Below are 18,763 nucleotides of genomic sequence, written 5' to 3'. Positions count from 1 at the left end.
GAAAAGCCTTTATATTTTAGTGTCTTCCCAAACCTTGTCTTCCTCTTTCTTGCCCTTTTCTGACAGGGTCTTCTGAAGTTCCTCAATGCCTTTTTCTTTTATGAACTCATTTCATGGAAATATTGGACCACCCAAAGGGAACCACCCAAAGGGAACCACCCAAAGGTAAGTTTATTTAGGGATGAAAACTGGATTACCCTCCACGAGACACCCCAGTGGGTCAAGGCTCTGCCAGAGTGCACGTTAGTAAGAAGGGGTGGGCGGAGTTTTATCTAGAGTTCCTCTAAGCTTGTTATGTGTAGGTTGCACTGCTCTGTATCTCCGTGCTGCTTATCTCTGGGCATAGAAGAATCTATGAAATTTTTACAAAATATAGATTCAAGGATTCTAACTCAGTATGTTTACGAAGCTCCACAAGTAATTTTGATGTTTAGCCAAGGATGAGAATCACTGGTTTAGCTCTTAAAACCTGGGATGCCAAACAATAAGGAAGGGCTAATTTTAGACCAGTTGGAGATGACAGACGAGTCCCGTGGTTACATCTCTCTGAAAAAACATGCTTTCTCTCTGGTCTTTGAGGATAGGCTGGCCATCAGTGCTCCTATATGAAGGAAAATATCACTTTAGTTCCTTCATTTCTTTCTAACAGATGAGTGTTTGTAGAGCTCAGAAACCCTAAGTTTAGTCAGGGATATGTGAGAGGGAAGGTCCATTTTCATGATGACACTACATCAGAAGTCAGTGGCTCCGTTAAGTTCATCTTACATTTTCCATCCTTAAGTTTTGTTTCCTCTCTGCTCACACAAGAAATTCAGTGTTTTAGTGCTTCCAATATAATTTCACCCCAACTTACACACAGAGAGGTTTAGATTTTACGGGAATTAAGTAGCGTCCTCATCTGCTGAGAGGGGTTTGTGAAGATACCATTCAGTGCTTTTTAAAAAGGGTTAAATGTTTTCATCTGAGACCTGAAGAAACTGCCAGTCATTCTAGACCATAACCTGGTGAGTGTTAGATGCAGAATTCTTGACCAGTGATAACGAAAAAGAGGCAATTACAAACTACACAGTCTTATCAATCTTAGGAGTCCTCCCTGTGCTATTATCACAACAAACAGGTTGGGAGAACTGTAAAGAGAAAGGAAAAACCATACTGTACTGTCACTTTTAATTCAGTCTTTGCCAAAGCATAAAAACATAAACCATAAGGATTTTCTCTCACTAAATTCAGTTAAAATCATAACATTTTCTGTTTAGAAAGTAACTGATATTGGTCTGTGGAATAAATTTAACTTTCATAGTAAATTGTCATCATACATCAATACTAAAGTGTAAGTATAGTTCCAAGATAATGGACGCAAAAAAGTATTTCTAAGAATAGATGACTATTCCAGCTTCTTATTAAAAGAGTTGTTTTAATTCCTTTCAGACATATAGTGTTACTATATTTCTATTTAAGACCCCATATTTGTGGAAATCTGCTATGTCTAGAGGCAAGGTTTCAGGTTGTCTTGTAAAACATTTATTTAGTCCAAAGGAAAATTCTACTGAATAAATCCTTGCCAATGCCATGTACGCTGTCTGGCCCAAAAATGAGGAACAAAAATATGCTTCTACAGGCAAGTTTCTAGGAAATCAACCGGATGGTAATAGAACTGATACTCCCCGCCGCCCACCATTCGTACCAGAAAACTGTAATGAATAAAGTAAATACTGAATTTGAGCTTGTCCCTTTCATTATAAAGAGCTTTAATTACTGGAATACTAAATTAATCTCCAGAAGTGATCAGTTTTCTATCATCTAAAAATTTTTAATGTTATAAAGGCTGCTTGATTTTTCCCTGACCTAAGAGACTGCATTTCATGGAAGATCTGCATCCAACATAAATACAGTCCACTGAGGTATGCTTGCTGCTTTTCCTGCTGGAACTTCTTTATTGGCCTTTCTTCCTTCAGGGACAAACATGCTGCTGTTTCACAAGGAGGGACTTTTACTGTCCACCTGTTTTTGAGAAATCACATTACTTAAACTCAAGATTATCCCTTGGTACCAGATGTGTTTCTTAACTTTTTTTGGAGTTTAATATGATCATATGGTACATATATTACATAATACGTGATACCTAAGCAGGGCCTAGGTTAGATCCCCCAAATCGGTGCATTAATGGTGAAACAAGAATATTCCCACTAAGTGGGATAAAGCCTCTCAGTAGCTCTATGCCAGTTTAGATATGTTTTTGATGCCATACGACTTTTGGTACCAAACACACAGAACCACTTGGTTTTAAAAGCTTTTTGGATTTCAGAACTGCAGATAAAGGACTGCAGACTTATAATATATATATATGTGAAGGATGCTTGGAAGGAAAGGCCTTTATAAACTCTGTGTTAGATGAAAAGAGATACTTGCCCCCCCGCCCCGACTCCTTTTCTTAAAACTCTCCATCTTACTGTGACGTCTTAGGTTTCCTCAGACACACCTGACGTACACCCACCTCTGAGCACTGGCTTTTCCTCTCTGTGTTCTGTTTTACCCCCCCTTGTGCCTGGCTCACTCCCTCCCCCTCTTCAACACTTTGCTCAAATACCACCTCGGCAAGTCTTGCCCTGGCCACTCTCCTTTAAGTGTAAAAACTCCTCTCCCTACCGGTACTCCCCGTCCTCCTCCCTGGCATGTCTTTCTCCACAGAACTTCATACAATCACATATACTATATTCCTCGTTTATTTATTCGTTTGCTCTCTTTTCCCGAAACTAGAATTAGAATGTAAGTTCCACAGAGAGGGGGAATCTTCATTTTATTTATTTGTTGTCGTATCACTGACATTTAGAATGTGCCTGAAATACAGTAGGTACTCAGTACATGGCATTTTCAAAGAGAAAGAGAATATTGTTTCTACATACTTGGAAAACATACAGGAAACATACCTTTTCTCCCCCCTACATACGGGCTTCTTCTAGATGCTAGAACTATAGTAGTAGGTAAGGCCAGCCAGGTTGATGCCGGGGTGGGTAAACAGGCAATAGGCAACCCGAGTAAGGCAGTTTCTGACGGTGATGAATGCTGTTACACTTTTGAAGGAGAGTGGCACAGTACAGAGGAAGGGTTTTAGCTTGGGTGTCAAGGAAGGCCTCTGAGCTGAGCCCTGAAAGACAAGAGGAAACCAGCTAAGCAAAATCCTGGGGGAGGAGCACCTGGGACAGAAGGGAACAGCAAATATAAAAGCCTGAGGTAGGGATGGGCTTGGCGTCATAAGAGAAAAAGGCCAGTGGGGATAACGCACAGCGAGCAGGGAGAAAGTAGCCTGAGAACAGGACGGAGAAGAAGGCACGGGCCGCTTCCCAGGCCGCGATCAGGAGTGTGAATACTTCAAGGAGAGGAGCAAAGTGAATCAATTTATATTTTAAAGGGGTCTTTAAGGAGTAGAAGGGTAAAGAGGAAAGAGAGGGAAGTAGAGACCAGTTAGAAGTCTTTAACGGTGGTCCAGACAATAGCTAATAGAAGACTCAGGTTTTTATCTTGAGCAAGTTAAGTGTTTAGTAACATGGGAAAAGACTAGGGTAGAAAAGGGTGTTTTTGTTTGATTTTGGTTTATATTTTGAGAAGTTGGGTGGGGAGGAGGGGTAGGAATCAACAGTTCTGTTGGCTATGAGAGCTCTGACCTCCAATGAAGAGGTCAGGGCTGGAGAAATAAATTTGGGGTTCATCAGCATATAAAGCCCATTCTTAAAGGCTAAGAACGGATGAGATACTAGGAGAGAATTTAGATACCAAAGAGAACGTTAGTGCACTTAATACAAAGACCACATCAGACCATTAAGACTCTTAACAACTAATTTATTTAAAAATAGACAAACTATTGTTAATTGTAGAAAATAGTAACATAGCGATTTTAAATGTACAGTTTTAACCAATACAAAAAGCAATAAAGCAATGTCTGAAGCCTTATGTAAGAAATCTCAATACACGATCTCTGAAGTTCCTTAAGTTCTGACACTAATTCTAACATGAACTTATTAGCAAAAGATTCAGAAATGTGGTAAGCCCTTGACCTAAAAACTAACTGATTTGTTTGATATTCATGCAAAAATGAATGAGGAAATGAGATAAAGCTTTCTAGTGCCTTTGTTATCAAGATAACTGTCAAAAAAAATAAGTTTGCAACTTAACTGAGCACAAAATAAAGTTTTGTTTTCTAACAAATAAGACCAGGTTTCTTTTTAAAAAGAACTCTGAGTTTAGACAAAGTAATTTTCCTAAAAGCTAGTAGATGCTACCTTAAATACCACCTATTTTAAATTATACCATCTCTAAATAAGTTAATCACACAAGATATTTAAATACACCTTTAGGTGTTGGAGGGGGGAGCGCCTCTTTTCTAATGCAGCTGTTTTAAATTGAAGCTTTTGCACAAAATCAGAAACATTAATGCCTAACCCAAAGACCTTTCATTACCTGCATTTTGGGTGAGAAATGATGCGGCTTTGAATATGCCAGTGTTAGACCATGCTGAATTAAGGAAAAACAAAAAAAAAAGACAACTGCTAGTTCAAAAGATACATGGAAGACATGTACCATTCCAGAACAAACACACCCTCTTCCCGCATTCAGGAGGGCAGAGTAACTGCTGAGATGTAATTATATAACTCTCTAAGAAAAAAATTAAGGCTCCTATAGTTAACAGTCTGTTTGTGGAGTAAAATTATTTTGTATCTTGATGCTTCAGGACCCAGAAATGTTAGAAAGTGCACTTGGGATATACTGTATTAGGGTCCTCTGCAGCAAAGCTCTAGCTGAACACTTTATTTTCCAAGCACTAGATGGGTACTTCATGAATTCAGTGATCTGAATGGTATAAAAACCAAGAGTACTATTAATAACTCTTTATTTTAAAACATGAGTTGGATGAAGAAAAGAATAAATTTTTACAAGTCCTGAGGTATGAAATCTGTATCAGTAGTATGACAGTATCTCATATGTTTATACTTTGCTTTCTGTTTGCATTTAAAAACTAATATTTATAAAACAAACACACAGTACATCCATTTAGTTTCCATGAGTAAACTAAAATCTAATGTGTAAAAATTAGTAATTTTTCCCTAGTTTCTAATATATGTTTTAGCACAAGAGCTCAGGATCATTTGGGTGAATGGGGGCAGTCAGCCAAATTGCATTTGGAAGACAAGACGCATTTTCTAAGGGTGTTCATGTTAAGTTAAAAAAATAAATATAAATTAATAAAAATAAGAGCAAACATCACATACATGCCACAAGAGAAGACAAAGTACTCAGATAGGCACAGGTTGTGAGGACTCTCACTCCCAGGGGATCCTGCCACCATTTGTAAAGCAGAGCAATTGTAAGTAAAACCCCTACATACGAACGAGTTCCATTCAGAGAGTGCTTCATAAGACCAATTTGTTTGTAAGTCCAGCGAAGTTAGCCTAGGTACCCAACTAACACAATCGGCTATATAGTACTGTACTGTAATAGCTTTATAATACTTTTCACACAAATAATACATAAAAAACAAACAAACACAAAAAATAAAGAAAACATTTTTAATCTTACAGTACAGTACCTTGAAAAGTACAGTAGTACAGTACAACAGCTGGCACACGGGCTGGCATCGCCTGAAGAGGCAAGAAGAGTTACTGACTGGAGGAGGGAGAGGAGGTGGGAGGTGGTAGAGCTGAAGGATCGTCAGCAATAGGAGACAGAGGGCAAACTGCAATTTCACTCACGCCTGACATTAATGGCACAGGTTCTGGTTCCTTGCTGGATTCAATTGTTCACATCTTTGAAAGTTCATATCTTGAAGGTTCGTATGTAGGGGACTTACTGTATTTTGGAAATGGAAACATCTGCTACAGCTTTTTAAATGGCAGGACTGGCACATGATTTTCAATCTTGTACAATAACAATGCATGTTCTAGTGACTACAATGTTGCAAGTGGCTTAGGAATCCCCTGCACAAATACCCAACTGTGCTATCCACAAAAAGAGCTGAAGGTATGTATCAAATGTGGCCGTAAACAGAACCTGGGAGAGTTCTACAGTCAGATCTGTGGGAGACAATGAAGCCGGAGGTGTACAGGGTGCCCACCAAGGTCGTGAGGTCCTCACTTTTCTTCCCTGTTTGAGGTATCCGTGCTATCATTCATTTTCTGCTTTTGCATTCGTGTTCGAGTAGATGCTAAAACAAGGATGAAGAAATGTTAATAGCACTGACGGTGCTGGGTAAGCTGGTAAAGGGCTGCCACATATGTTATGCTTACGCCAAATTGATGGAGCCCAGGGCCTCGCAAAAGCAGTGGTTTCGTTTTTTAAATCATACATCCCCATCAGCAAATTTTTTTCCAAGCATGTACCACTGAAGTATGTATGTATGTATGTATGTATGTATGTACATGTGTCTAAATTGTAAGACACACATACCCCAAACATTAAAATAGATGAGATAAAGATAAATATTCTAATAGTCTCTTTATGTACCCCCAAAAGGTGGTCTTACACACACCCAAGTGTGCCCAACTTTGTAGACCACTGTTCTAGAGATGATACGGTTAAGTTTGGCACCTGAGCAATACAGAATTCTGGGATGATCTGCTGAAGTGAGTGTTATTCTTCATAAAGCCAGGAATTCCCTTGTGTTTGGAGACACGCTGCAAGTACTGCAAACACATCAGCTCACAGCTCATTTAATTTGGACGTGGACATTTAAAAATACATTATTAATTACAGCACAAAAACGGAATGCTTCTCTTAAATAATTTTAAAAATCTTAACTTGATTTTAGAGGTGGGCAAAGGCTCTTCATAAAGAAGCACAAAGAACATTCACACTTGGTAAAGAAAGGAGTGACTCTAAGTCTCCCCTTCTGGCCCTTCCACTCTGAGCAATCTAGCACTGTGTAATGATCTTTTTCTGAATACAGTTTTTTTGAGGAAAGCTGAAGAGCAACCTGGAGAATTCCTTATCCTTATGGGTTAAAACTCCTGCTACCTCTCCTCAATTTTCAGCTGCACAAAGGCCCTGAACTTCAGCCTGGCAGAGGGAATTCATGGTCATAGCTAAGTGTGTCACTGCGAAATGTACTGACTACAGCAACTGAGCTCTTCTATAAGAAAATATACATGTTTTTACAGCTTTCTGCTCCTTTTAAAATGCATATTTGTGGGTTCCAAAATGCTTCCACATGTTTTTAAGGTCTGATTTTGGTTATAAGCTTCATGTCTATTTTCATGTACTGGGGGGAAAAGCTACAACTATTTAAAAGTTGAAACAGGAGTATATTAGTTGATGTAAAATCCAAAAAGAGATCCATTTATAACCACAAAATTTAATTTAGTTTCAATAGTACTCTTCAAAATAATACACATAGAAATATGGTTTAAAAAATCAAAAGTATTTTTAAAAACACTTTATATTTCAAAGTTAGTATCTACAGAGACATATTGAGAGAAAGTCCCTTTTTAAAAAGTCACATTTTAATTGGTACTGTTCTTATTGATATGTCTTATGACCTAGGAATGACAGTTTTAATTCTTATTATCTCCTAAATATTTGTCTTCTTTCCAAGACCCAGCTCTGTTTCCTGTTAATGCATCTGGCACCAGATTATCAGGAAATGTCACACTCACCCTCATGGCTACCTCTCTAAGACAACGCAGTAGCAGTTAGTGCACACTGATCTTTTTCTTAATGTGCTTCCCATCTACTATACTTGGGTTAATCTTTCATAGTGTCAGAGTAGCTTAGGAGAGAAGTCCATTTGCCTTAACATTCCAAACTTACGTCACTCTGTATAACTTGGAAAACGCTCTAGTGTTCTTTATCAAAATTCTGATTTCCAGTAATGGAAAACTTTTGTTTAAAATAAGTTCTAAAACTTGCAAATTAGGAAAGTTCAGTAATTGCAGAATAAAAGATTATTCTTTAAATAAAGGTGATGATGTTTATATATGCTAAGTTTATTACATTCTTGCCTACATCCAATACTCTTAAATAAAGAGTACCTCATTACAGTTCTGCTACCTAAAATATTTTCTAACCACAGCCATTCATGTTGAAGATTTGGTTTCACTTCTTGGTCTTCCCACACAGATTTTAGGAAGGATGAAGATGACCTTCACTTTGCATCACACATCTAATCCATACAGGCTTGTAAATAACACATGCTTGACCAAATTATATCTTGAACGCATAAGCAAGTCACTAATTGAAGAGATTCTATAAATTTATTCTTTTATAATGTGAAAAGGCTTTCTGCAATGTAAATGATAAGTACTTACTCATTTCTGCCAGTTTCTGTTGAAATTTGGACTCCCCTGGGAGATGTTTACTGCAGATTTAAAAAATGCAAAATATTTCATACGTATATGTATAAATGAAAACCTCAGATTTCCAATAACTATGTTTTCAATGACTTTTTATGCTCTTATTTTAGTGAGTAGCTTTTAATTTCAAAGGTTTATAAATCGAACATCTAAAATATAAGTGTCACAAATTTATGATCCTAGATATTTTTTCGGTGGTTCTTATAAAACACAGTAGCATTTTTCAAGAGTAAGCATTTTAAAATCTAATGTTAATCAAAACTAACAAAATTTTATCAATAGCTTTGTAAAAAAATGACCAGATTTTTAACATCTGATATTTTCAATGAATTTCAGTAGATTTACATGGTGCTTTTAACTTTGGGATGCAGTCACACCTATTATTTTGAGCAATCCTCATAATTTCCAAATAAAACTGGCATGAGAAGGACTGGTGTAAGCCAGGAGTAGGGTGGGCACTCTGGGTTCTCCCGATAACCAGCTCAGCTACTGAAAGACATTCGAACACTGCTCCTACCTTCCATCTGCTTCATCCGATCCTTCAATGTCAAAGCGCAGTTTTTTCAGTGGTTTAGGAGGGTTGCTTCCTTCAGCACTTCTTTTGAGCACACGGTCGCTGTTACACACCATTTGATTTATTTTCTGGAACTTCTCAGAAGTCTGCAAATTATGGAATTCTTTATTTTAAATCATTAAATGCCACCACTTTGCAGTTAGCAACCCCTAATTGTAGGTTTGAGGTGGGTCAAAAATCAGGCAGAGGTAATATCTGCATTTTAATTTTCTGCTTTTATGGACCAAATAAGAGATATGAAAAATGTTAAAATCAGACTAACTGCACCTAACTCTGCCCCAATTAAATACCTGCTATTTTCAAACCCTCCTGTGTCTTCCCAACAACTCTGATGACTACTCCAAAAGTCCTAGTTCCTCATTTTCAGAACCTACTCACACACAAAACCAGGGCTACTTCTCAGAAGCATGCAAAGTTGGAACAGCTTCCTGGAACCTTATTTCTGACAGATTTTTTTTCTTTTTAGAGCACAGCATAACCAGAAAGAATGTCACAGGAATTTAATAAGCGATGTTTACTGAATAATAATTTTGGACTCACTTTATGGGTATCATGTTGACAAGTCATACTATATATTTGAAGCCATTATTGATGTAGTAGTATTCGTTGATATCCTAACTCTAAAAGTTTTAAAATAAAATATTAAATAGCCAAAAAACTTAAGCATTTGAGTCCATCCATCATCTCTAGCAATGATCTGAGATATTTATCTCCTGAGGGAGAATCCTTTCACAGCAAAGAAAGCTTTGGTAAGAAATACCAAAGGGGGCGCAATACCTTATTTTATCCAAAGGACAAACATATGGAAAAACTCTATGTCTTGTCTATCTATTTCAGAACCAGAGTGAGGTGATAATCTCAGTGATGTGTATTAACACATTTATTTGAACTCAAGAATGAAGTCAGACTTCCTGATAGAAATTAAATGTGATTTGACTGATTTGACAGTAAGGATTAGCTTTGCTAATTATGCTTTATTTTCCAAAAATTAAATGAACTAAGTTTCATAAAAATTAAATGCAAAACCAGATTTTGATGGAAAATATATTTAGAGCACATGTACAATATGATAGAAACAAAATTCTGGGCACCTATTAAATTTATAAGATTTTCAGTTATCAGCTTTAAAATATGGAAGTACATATAACATTTTCTCAATTCTTTTAGAGGCTATGGCAAGCAAAACAGTTTGAAGACCACTACTCTATACTTATCCAAATCCAATCCTATTTATGTGGTCCATATCCCCTTTGTGAAGCCTGACAGCTGCAGCCTATGTTGAGCTAAATGTCACAGCATTTACTATTTGTAACAAACATTTTAACATTTGGTCTTTTAGTATACAAACATTTATGGTTCTCTAGTTATTTCATTTGGGGCAGTGCAGCAGGCAGATGCTAGAATGGCTCTCACTAATCCTCATCTCCTTGAGTGTGGGTTGGACCTGGTGGTGTCTTGCTCCTGACAAAATAATGTGGCAGGGGGCTTCCCTGGTGGCGCAGTGGTTGAGAATCTGCCTGCCAATGCAGGGGACACGGGTTCAAGCCCTGGTCTGGGAAGATCCCACATGCCACGGAGCAACTAGGCCCATGAGCCACAACTACTGAGCCTGCGCGTCTGGAGCCTGTGCTCCGCAACAAGAGAGGCTGCGACAGTGAAAAGCCCGCGCACCGTGATGAAGAGTGGCCCCCGCTTGCCACAACTAGATAAAGCCCTTGCATAGAAACGAAGACCCAACACAGACAAAAAAATGAAATAAATAAATAAATAAATAAATAAACAAGTCAGGAGCTCTTTAAATGTGGCAAAAGTGATGGAAAGTCACTTCCAAGATTACAAGAAGACTGACTTTCATTTTGCTTGTTTATCTCCCTCCTTCCCTGCCTCCCTCTCTTGGAGTCCTTGCTCTGGGAGAAGCAAGGTGCTATGTTGTGAGTAGCCTGTCACCCTACGGAGAAGCCCACGTGTCAAGGAACTGATGGCTTGGGCCAATAGCCATCGAGGATCAGCCAACAGCCATATGAATGAGTCTGTGAGAGGTCATTCTCCAGGTGAGCCTGGAGATAACTGCAGCTCCAGGTGACACACTGACTGCAGCCTTGTCCGGAGAGACCCTGGATCCTAAGCCATGCCTGCTCACTGACCCACAGAAACTGAGATGAAAAAAGGTTTAAGTTACTAAATTTGTGGGTGATTTGTTATGCAGCAATAAATAACAAATACAAGCAGAGGGGTGGGTGGTATGAAACATTAATAGTAATGCACACGGAATACAGGACTGCTGAATTAGTGATGGTAATGAAAGGCCAGCTAGAGTAGTGGGTTCCCAGACTAGAATAACCATTTCAAAGCTAAGCTTTCCCCTGCATTCCTCTAGAACAAAGACCACCACAGACTCTGTCACTTATACTGGGGCATGTAACCAATTCCTAATCAATTTAACAGGGAAAGAATATCCTAGAATTTGGAGAGGAAGAAAAGCAAAAGTGTGTATATGTATAGAAGGAGACCAGTAGGTAAGGACTGGCTGGTGACATCTGGACACAGTGATTACATTTTGGAGTATCTTATTTCAAATCAGTGAATTTCAAAGCTGTTTTTTAAAACATTCCTTTGAGATTATATAATGCATATATTTGTATGTATATACATGAATGTATACACACAAATATTATATAATCTCAAAGAAATGTTTAGAAAACAACTTTGAAATTCACCAATTATGAATATGATTTAAAATTAAATCTGATTTGAAAATAAATCTGATATGTCTTCTAAATTCTACGCAACATGCCTGAATGAGGTGCTTGAATAATAGCATTTGTAAATTCAATTATAGAAATTCTCGAAAAATACTCACCCCAAATGATTCACCAATTGATACTAAGATTCTGTCAAGTTAATATAAAATGAAAATTAGTAATGCAAATCATATACAACTGTGCAGAGGTGAACATACACACGTCATTCTGAACTATCAGGAATACCAAATCAAAGGTTTCCTCTACCCCTAGAACCACTGACAAATTATACTCACTAGAGACTTATTCTGGTAGTGCTAGTCTAGTCAAACACTGAGCTGGTTCCTTAGATTTTTTAAAGCAAGACCTGCATGTCTGCAAGAACATATTCTGCCATTGTTCACATTTAAAAAGGGTAAAAGAAAATTTTAAGTTTATCCATACTTAATTCTTCATAAATCAATGACTAAGTTAATTAAAATTTCTTTCACATTTTCTCATTAAAAATTCAAGTTACATTTGGTAAAAACTTATAAGTGATAATCAGAATTCTAATTAGGATCTATATATAGTAAAGGCTATTTAACACATATCCTAGAATCAGAAATCTCTTATTAGTTTGTCCTTGTTTGAACCATATAATTTACGCTCCTGATAATAAAGATGAAGAACAGCATTAGCCTGACACAACAAAGATTGGATCATATGTACATGGAATCAATAAATATATGGATTTTATTGTCCTCCAATTCTTTGATAAGTGGCCATCATTCTATATATTGATATATTTGATTTAACTAAATATGCTGAATATGTAGAGTGTTAAGATGCTCTCTTAATACCTGATCAATGATTTATCAGGATTTTCAGAATATGACTTTTTTGCTGAAGGACTCCAACCTGGAAGTGATTTAACTAAGATCAGCAAAAAGCCATCATTATCAGCATAACATGGGTTAATTATCACCATTAAAAATTTAGCTAAGTACACATTTTCATGTGTACAAATTAGACATGGTGTGGCATCTCAGCAGCTTATAATGTAAGTTGTAGATATCAGTACACAGATACTCAACTATAAGAACACCAAATAAACAGAAGATGATACAGGGGTACATGAGAGCATTTATATCATTTGCCAATTATTTTCTACTTTTTCTTTTACTGTAGAGTTTGAAATTTTTATGAGTGTGCATTATTTACATAATTAAACACACCACATGAATGTTTTCTATAGGGTTAATATATCCCCTTCTTGTTTTTCTTGCCCATTAAGTACAACTATATGGGCTAACATTTTCTGAGACTTTACAAGCTAATCTGCCTCCACTTTATTCAAATAAAGTCAGTTTTAAATAGCCCATGATAACACATAATGAGTCAAATGAAGTACTTCAAAAGCCAGAGAGCACTTGCTGTTGGATGTGGAAGATAATATACTGATTTGTAGTTGCACAGAACCTTTCATCTGAGAATTTAAAACAGTTTCACACTCATCATTTACCTGAGCCACAGCACCCTGAGACCTGCTCAAGTTAATACAAGGAGGCCACAGGCTGAATTAGGGATGGACTTCTAAAGACTTAATTTACAGTCACCTACATTTAATCAGTCATCTACATTTTTATAAGCAAGATGAACACATCCACAGAAAGAGTTCACACGACATTCAATAAACTCCAGAATAAAAATTCTTAACCAAAAGTAATCTACTTTGTTTAGCAGACTGGCTACTTACAAAAACATGAGAGTGACTTGAAACTTATCATCAAACTGGTGCTCAGACCGTTTAAAAAAGAACAGACCCCAGCAGCCAGGAAAGCTGATGACTAAATGTGCAAACCCATCTAAGTAAACAGATTACCTCCCCCCCGACCCCCAATTCTTATCACATCACTTAATATAAATGAGGAAATTAGAGTCTCAAATCTAGCTTATTTTAGATGAAGAAAGCTTTGTGTTCTTATGCTTGGATCAAAATAAGCCCCTCTTATTCTTTACCACTTCCCTAAAAAGAAAACACAAACCTTGATCTTGGAGTCATTTTTGTTGGCATAGGCAGACCTTCTGAAATTTTATACGGATTCTTCAGGGGTGATATGTAGATGTTCCCCCCAGGAACCCGTAAAGGTGAGCTAGAAAACTTGTAAGGGCTTCGAGGAATGTGAGGAATTGGTGACAAGGTAGGGGGCTAGAGGAAAAACAAAAAAAGTAGATTACTTAACATTTTAGTGAGATCCACTGCTTTATAATTAGACTTTCCCAAACAAAGGATGCTTTTTAACATACCCTGGTGGAAGCATACTGCAAAATATTTGTTTTCAGTCTCTGCATGAAGACTGAGTTATAGAATACGATAATAGAATCATACTCCTCTTCTCTGATCAAAACACGTTTGAATGTCTGAGGAAGAAGAGCGAAAACACTTGTTAAATGAATTTGGGTATTTAACTCTTTAGATTTTCTTTCTTTCTTTTTTTTTTTTAAATTAATTAATTTATTTTTGGCTGCATTGGGTCTTTGTTGCTGTGTGCGGGCTTTCTCTAGCTGCGGTGAGTGGTGGCTTCTCTTGTTGCAGAGCACGGGGTCTACGTGCGCGGGCTTCAGTAGTTGTGGCACACGGGCTCAGTAGTTGTGGCTCACAGGCTCAGTAGCTGTGGCTCACGGGCTCTAGAGCGCAGGCTCAGTAGTTGTGGCGCACGGGCTTAGTTGCTCCGTGGCATGTGGGATTTTCCCAGACCAGGGCTTGAACCCATGTCCCCTGCATTGGCAGGCGGATTCTTAACCACTGCGCCACCAGGGAAGCCCTAGATATTCTATTTTAATAGTTCATAATACTATTTAACAGTAAAAACACATATTTTACAGGCAAAAACAATCCGAAAAAGCCATCTTAGGCTTGGATTATAGCTGCTCTACTAGCAGTGAAATGTCATAGATATATACAATATGTTTTTTATATATTTGTGTAAAAGTTTATTACAAATATCCTGCTTATTGTCAGGGATACAGTATTCCTTATTTACTTTATAATATGAACTTGAATACTAAAGCGTGTTAACTTCCCAATTACATTTTAGTTACAAATAATTAACCAATACGAAAGTAAAAAGTTGATATGTAAATTTATATAATACAGTCAGAACATATGATATAATTAATGACTGAAGCTATCCATATTATAGATACGTATATATCTGGAAAATTCTTACCATGGAAATTTACCTACCTCCTGAACAGCATGAGGAAGATCTTTGTATGCTGTTACAATGATTTTGAATTTAAGGTCTATATTCTTCACTTTGCATATGCCATACATGGAACACATCATAATCTAGTAAATAAATGTGATATAAAAATAGTCAGGATTTTGTTGCATGGTTGTACTCTAAAAAACACTGTTATCTTCCTTTTAGTTTCAAAAAATGGAAATTTAATTTCCTACAGAATTATCTTTTCCCATCCTGAGCTCAGTTTGAATGTACATGTAAAGTATTTAAAGAACAGAATGCAAATAGCCAACTCTCAATTATTCAGGACTGATCATCTGGTTTGTAAGTAACCCTAACTTTGGCTCCTGTTCCTTAAATGTTTCTCACAAGAGAAAAGTTGAAAATGGAATCAATTAACTGTGTAACTAGCACTTAAAAAAAAAAAGCCAGGTGTGAAAAGGGTTCAAACTATTAGATAAAATAATATTGACTATACTCAGTGGTGGTGTTAAGGGGGATGCAGTAACTGGAAGGGGATAGGAGACAGTCTTCTGTTGACAATGTTCTGTTTCTTGATTTGCTTTCATAGATGAGTTCAGTTGATGAATTTACATTAAGATGTATCCTTATGATATATCGATTACTCTATACGCATATTACATTTAAAGAGAAGGGTATTTTAAACATAAAAATAAAATTTGAAGTAATTTTCTGTGACTTTGAAACATCGAACTTTCTTCATTTGTCTGAATTTTACTACCTAATTTAAGAACTGATATCTTCTGCAACATTCTTGCTCCCATCTACCGCCAAGAATACCTACTCAACATCCCTTGTTTAGCATCTTAAACAGCCCCAATCCTACTATTTCTCCCGTTTAGAATGCCATCCAAGTATCCTCTTTGCTAATTCACAGTTCTCCTATTTCAATACTTTACCTAAGGTACCTCTCACAAAATCTTCTTGATTCCAGATACCTAATCTCTTTAGAAATCCTTAGCACTACTGTCTATCTTTCTATATTATCGAAAAGCAGTAGACCCATAAGGCAATAAGTGCCTACTTAGAAAAAAAATCCAACATACTAGAATTTAGAGTTCAAATATGCTCTTGAAAAATATACATATTTGTAGGTTATACCTTTATACAATAATTCATCTTTTGCTCAAAATTTCATTCTTACTGGGAACAATACTACCGACCTTACCAAAATAAAAAGATTAAAAGGGTACATTATGAACAGCTGCATATCAACAAAATAGACATCTAAGATGAAACGGAAAAATTTAAAGAAAGACACAAACTACCAAAACTGACTCAAGAAGAAAAAGAAAATTTGAGCTTCTGAAGCACTAAAGCACCAAAAGCTTCAAAGGATACAATCAAGAAAGTGAAATGACAACTCAGAGAATGAGAGAAAATATTTGCAAATCATATAAGAATTTGCATGATAAGGAACTTGCATGTAGAATATATAAAAAACCCTTTCAGCTCAACAATAAAAAGACAACCCAATGAACAAATAGGTAAAGTATCTGAATAGCTATTTCTCCAAAGAAGATATACAAATGGTCAATAAGAACACAAAAAGATCCTCAATATCATTAGCCATCAGGGAAGTGCAAATCAAAACCACAAAGAGATATCACTTCATATCCACTAAGATGGCTATAATCCAAAAGGCAAGTAAGAAGTTGGTGAAGATGTGAAGAAATTGGAACCCCATACACTGCTGACAGGAATATAAAATGGGTAGCCATGCTAGTAAACAATCTGGCCATTCCTCAAAAGGTAAAACATAGAGTTACCATATGACCCAGCAATTCCACTCCTAGGTAAATACCCTAGAGAAATGAAAACATACGTCCACCCAAAAACTTGCACATGAATTTTCATTAACATTATTCATAATAGCCAAAAAGTGGAAACCAAATGTACATCAATTGATGAATAAATAAACATGATGTGGTATAGCCATACAATGGAATATTATTTGGCAATAAAAAGGAATGAAGTACTGATACAAGCTGTAACACAGATGAACAATGAAAACATAGTAACTGAAGGAATCCAGACACAAAAGATAACATTATATGATTCCATTTATATGTCCAGAATAGGCAAGTCTATAAAGACAGAAAGTAGATTAGCATGTTGCCTGTGGTTAGAGGGGGTAGCAGAATAGAGGCATGCACGCTACAGGTACAGGGTTTCTTTTTGACATGATGAAAATATTTTAAAACTGATTTTGGTGATTGTTGCACAACTCTGTTAATATACTAAAAACTACTGAACTGTACACTTTAAATGGGTAATTAGCATGGTATATGAATTACATCTCAATAAAACTGTTACAAAAATATTATTATTCCATAAACAGAAGAAAGAGGAAGATATGAGAGATGGTCTTTGTAAATTAACTCATTCATTTATTCATTTGACATTGTTTTAGATCAACTATTCTTTTTTAGATCTTTTTTAGATCAACTAAGATCCCCGGGTGGTCTTAGTTCCCCAACCAGGGATCAAACCCGTGCCCCCTGCAGCCTGCAGTGGAAGCAGAGTCTTAAGCACTGGACCAGGGAAGTCCTAGATCAACTATTCTTAAGTCTCATGCTTTTTCCACACTAAATGAATTCTAGCTTACCACAACATAGAAAAAGCCTTTGATAAAGTTTCTTCAGTGAGTTTTGCAATGAGATCTTTCATGCCATTAAATAAGTAAAGTTATTGAAATATTCTCAAGCTCTAAAGTTCTCATTTGTAAGAAATATAGCAAAAATATAAAGGGTAGCCAACAAGCAAATATATATTAAGTCTACTAAATCGATGCAGCTTCTCATTTGAATCTAACCTTTTCTTAAGAAATCAGTACACAGCTAACAAGTGAGTCGAGTAGGAAAAGTGCATAATTTTCTTACCTGGTCCAAATGCCTGTCTCTCATGAGTTCATACTCATTTTGCAGTGTGTGTTGGAAAAGGGTCCAGATGATATGTTCTAGTTCTGGGTGGTCAGACAGAAGGCGTGCACACAGGGTATTTAGTCGAAGATATGCTAGTCGATACACTGGAAAAATAAGGGTAATTAATCACATTTACTCTTAATTTTGTATCACAAGTGGATTTTTTTCAAAACATTAAATTGCTATAACCAAATGCTGTTAAATAGCATTTTAACATTAACTTCATCTCTACCGCTGTTTTCCTTATGAATAAATGATTTGTAGCCTTAGCACTGTCCTAGATACTAGAAGGCAAAATAATACTTTGCTGAAAGCATTATTCAGCAAAAAATAATTCTTTTGTTAAATTATTACAGCATAAAATTGAGGTAGAGGGACTTCCCTGGTGGTCCAGTGGTAAAGAATCCACTTTCCAATGCAGGGGACGCGGGTTCGATCCCTGGTCAGGGAACTAAGATCCCACATGCCGCAGGGCAACTAAGCCCGTGCGCCACAACTACTGAGCTCCCGCGCCTCAACTACAGAGCTTGCGTGCCACAAACTACAGAGCTCACGCACTCTGGAACCCACACGCCACAACTACAGAGCCCACGCGCCCTGGAGCCTGCACACCACAACTAGAGAGAGAAAACCTGCACGCCACAACTAGAGAGAAGCCCGTGCGCCACAATGAAAGATCCCATATGCCTCAAAGAAGATCCCGCGTGCCGCAACCAACACCCGACACAGCCAAAAATAAATTAAATAAATAAAATAAAATAAAGTTGAGGCGGAGGAAGAAAGATCCTAAGATCTTGTGAAATTAGACAATCCAAATAGGGTTTGTTTCAGTTCCACTGGTAATCTCTCATCACAGATGTTGAAAATTCTCACTATCAATATTCAAGAGGGTAATTATTTTTTAAAATAATGGAATTTCCAAAGTCCCTCAATT

General features: G+C 36.9%; 1 protein-coding gene across 6 annotated transcripts in view; it reads right to left on the bottom strand.

Moving 5' to 3' along the window:
• The window catches only part of RB1 (RB transcriptional corepressor 1), a 141,360-nt gene that overhangs the window by 9,604 nt on the left and 112,993 nt on the right, over positions 1-18,763 (bottom strand). The window contains exons 20-28 of one of the 6 annotated variants that reach the window (XM_082434395.1): positions 17,788-17,933; positions 14,884-14,988; positions 13,944-14,057; positions 13,682-13,845; positions 11,774-11,804; positions 8,857-8,999; positions 8,295-8,344; positions 5,582-5,633; positions 2,986-3,145 (exon numbers count right to left, since the gene is read on the bottom strand). In XM_082434395.1, the coding sequence (XP_082290521.1) occupies positions 3,121-3,145; positions 5,582-5,633; positions 8,295-8,344; positions 8,857-8,999; positions 11,774-11,804; positions 13,682-13,845; positions 13,944-14,057; positions 14,884-14,988; positions 17,788-17,933 (830 nt within the window). In that variant the 3' untranslated portion in view covers positions 2,986-3,120. Of the gene's footprint in view, positions 1-2,786; positions 3,146-3,816; positions 6,228-8,294; positions 8,345-8,856; positions 9,000-11,773; positions 11,805-13,681; positions 13,846-13,943; positions 14,058-14,883; positions 14,989-17,787; positions 17,934-18,763 lie in introns of those variants that run through there. The other 5 variants (XM_082434393.1, XM_082434392.1, XM_082434394.1 and 2 more) reach the window with 5 other exon arrangements.

Source organism: Balaenoptera physalus (assembly GCF_965194825.1).
Source record: "Balaenoptera physalus genome assembly, chromosome: 18".
NCBI lineage: Eukaryota > Metazoa > Chordata > Mammalia > Artiodactyla > Balaenopteridae > Balaenoptera > Balaenoptera physalus.
The sequence above is the reverse complement of the archived record's forward strand: the minus strand, read 5'-3'. Positions and strand labels throughout refer to the sequence as shown.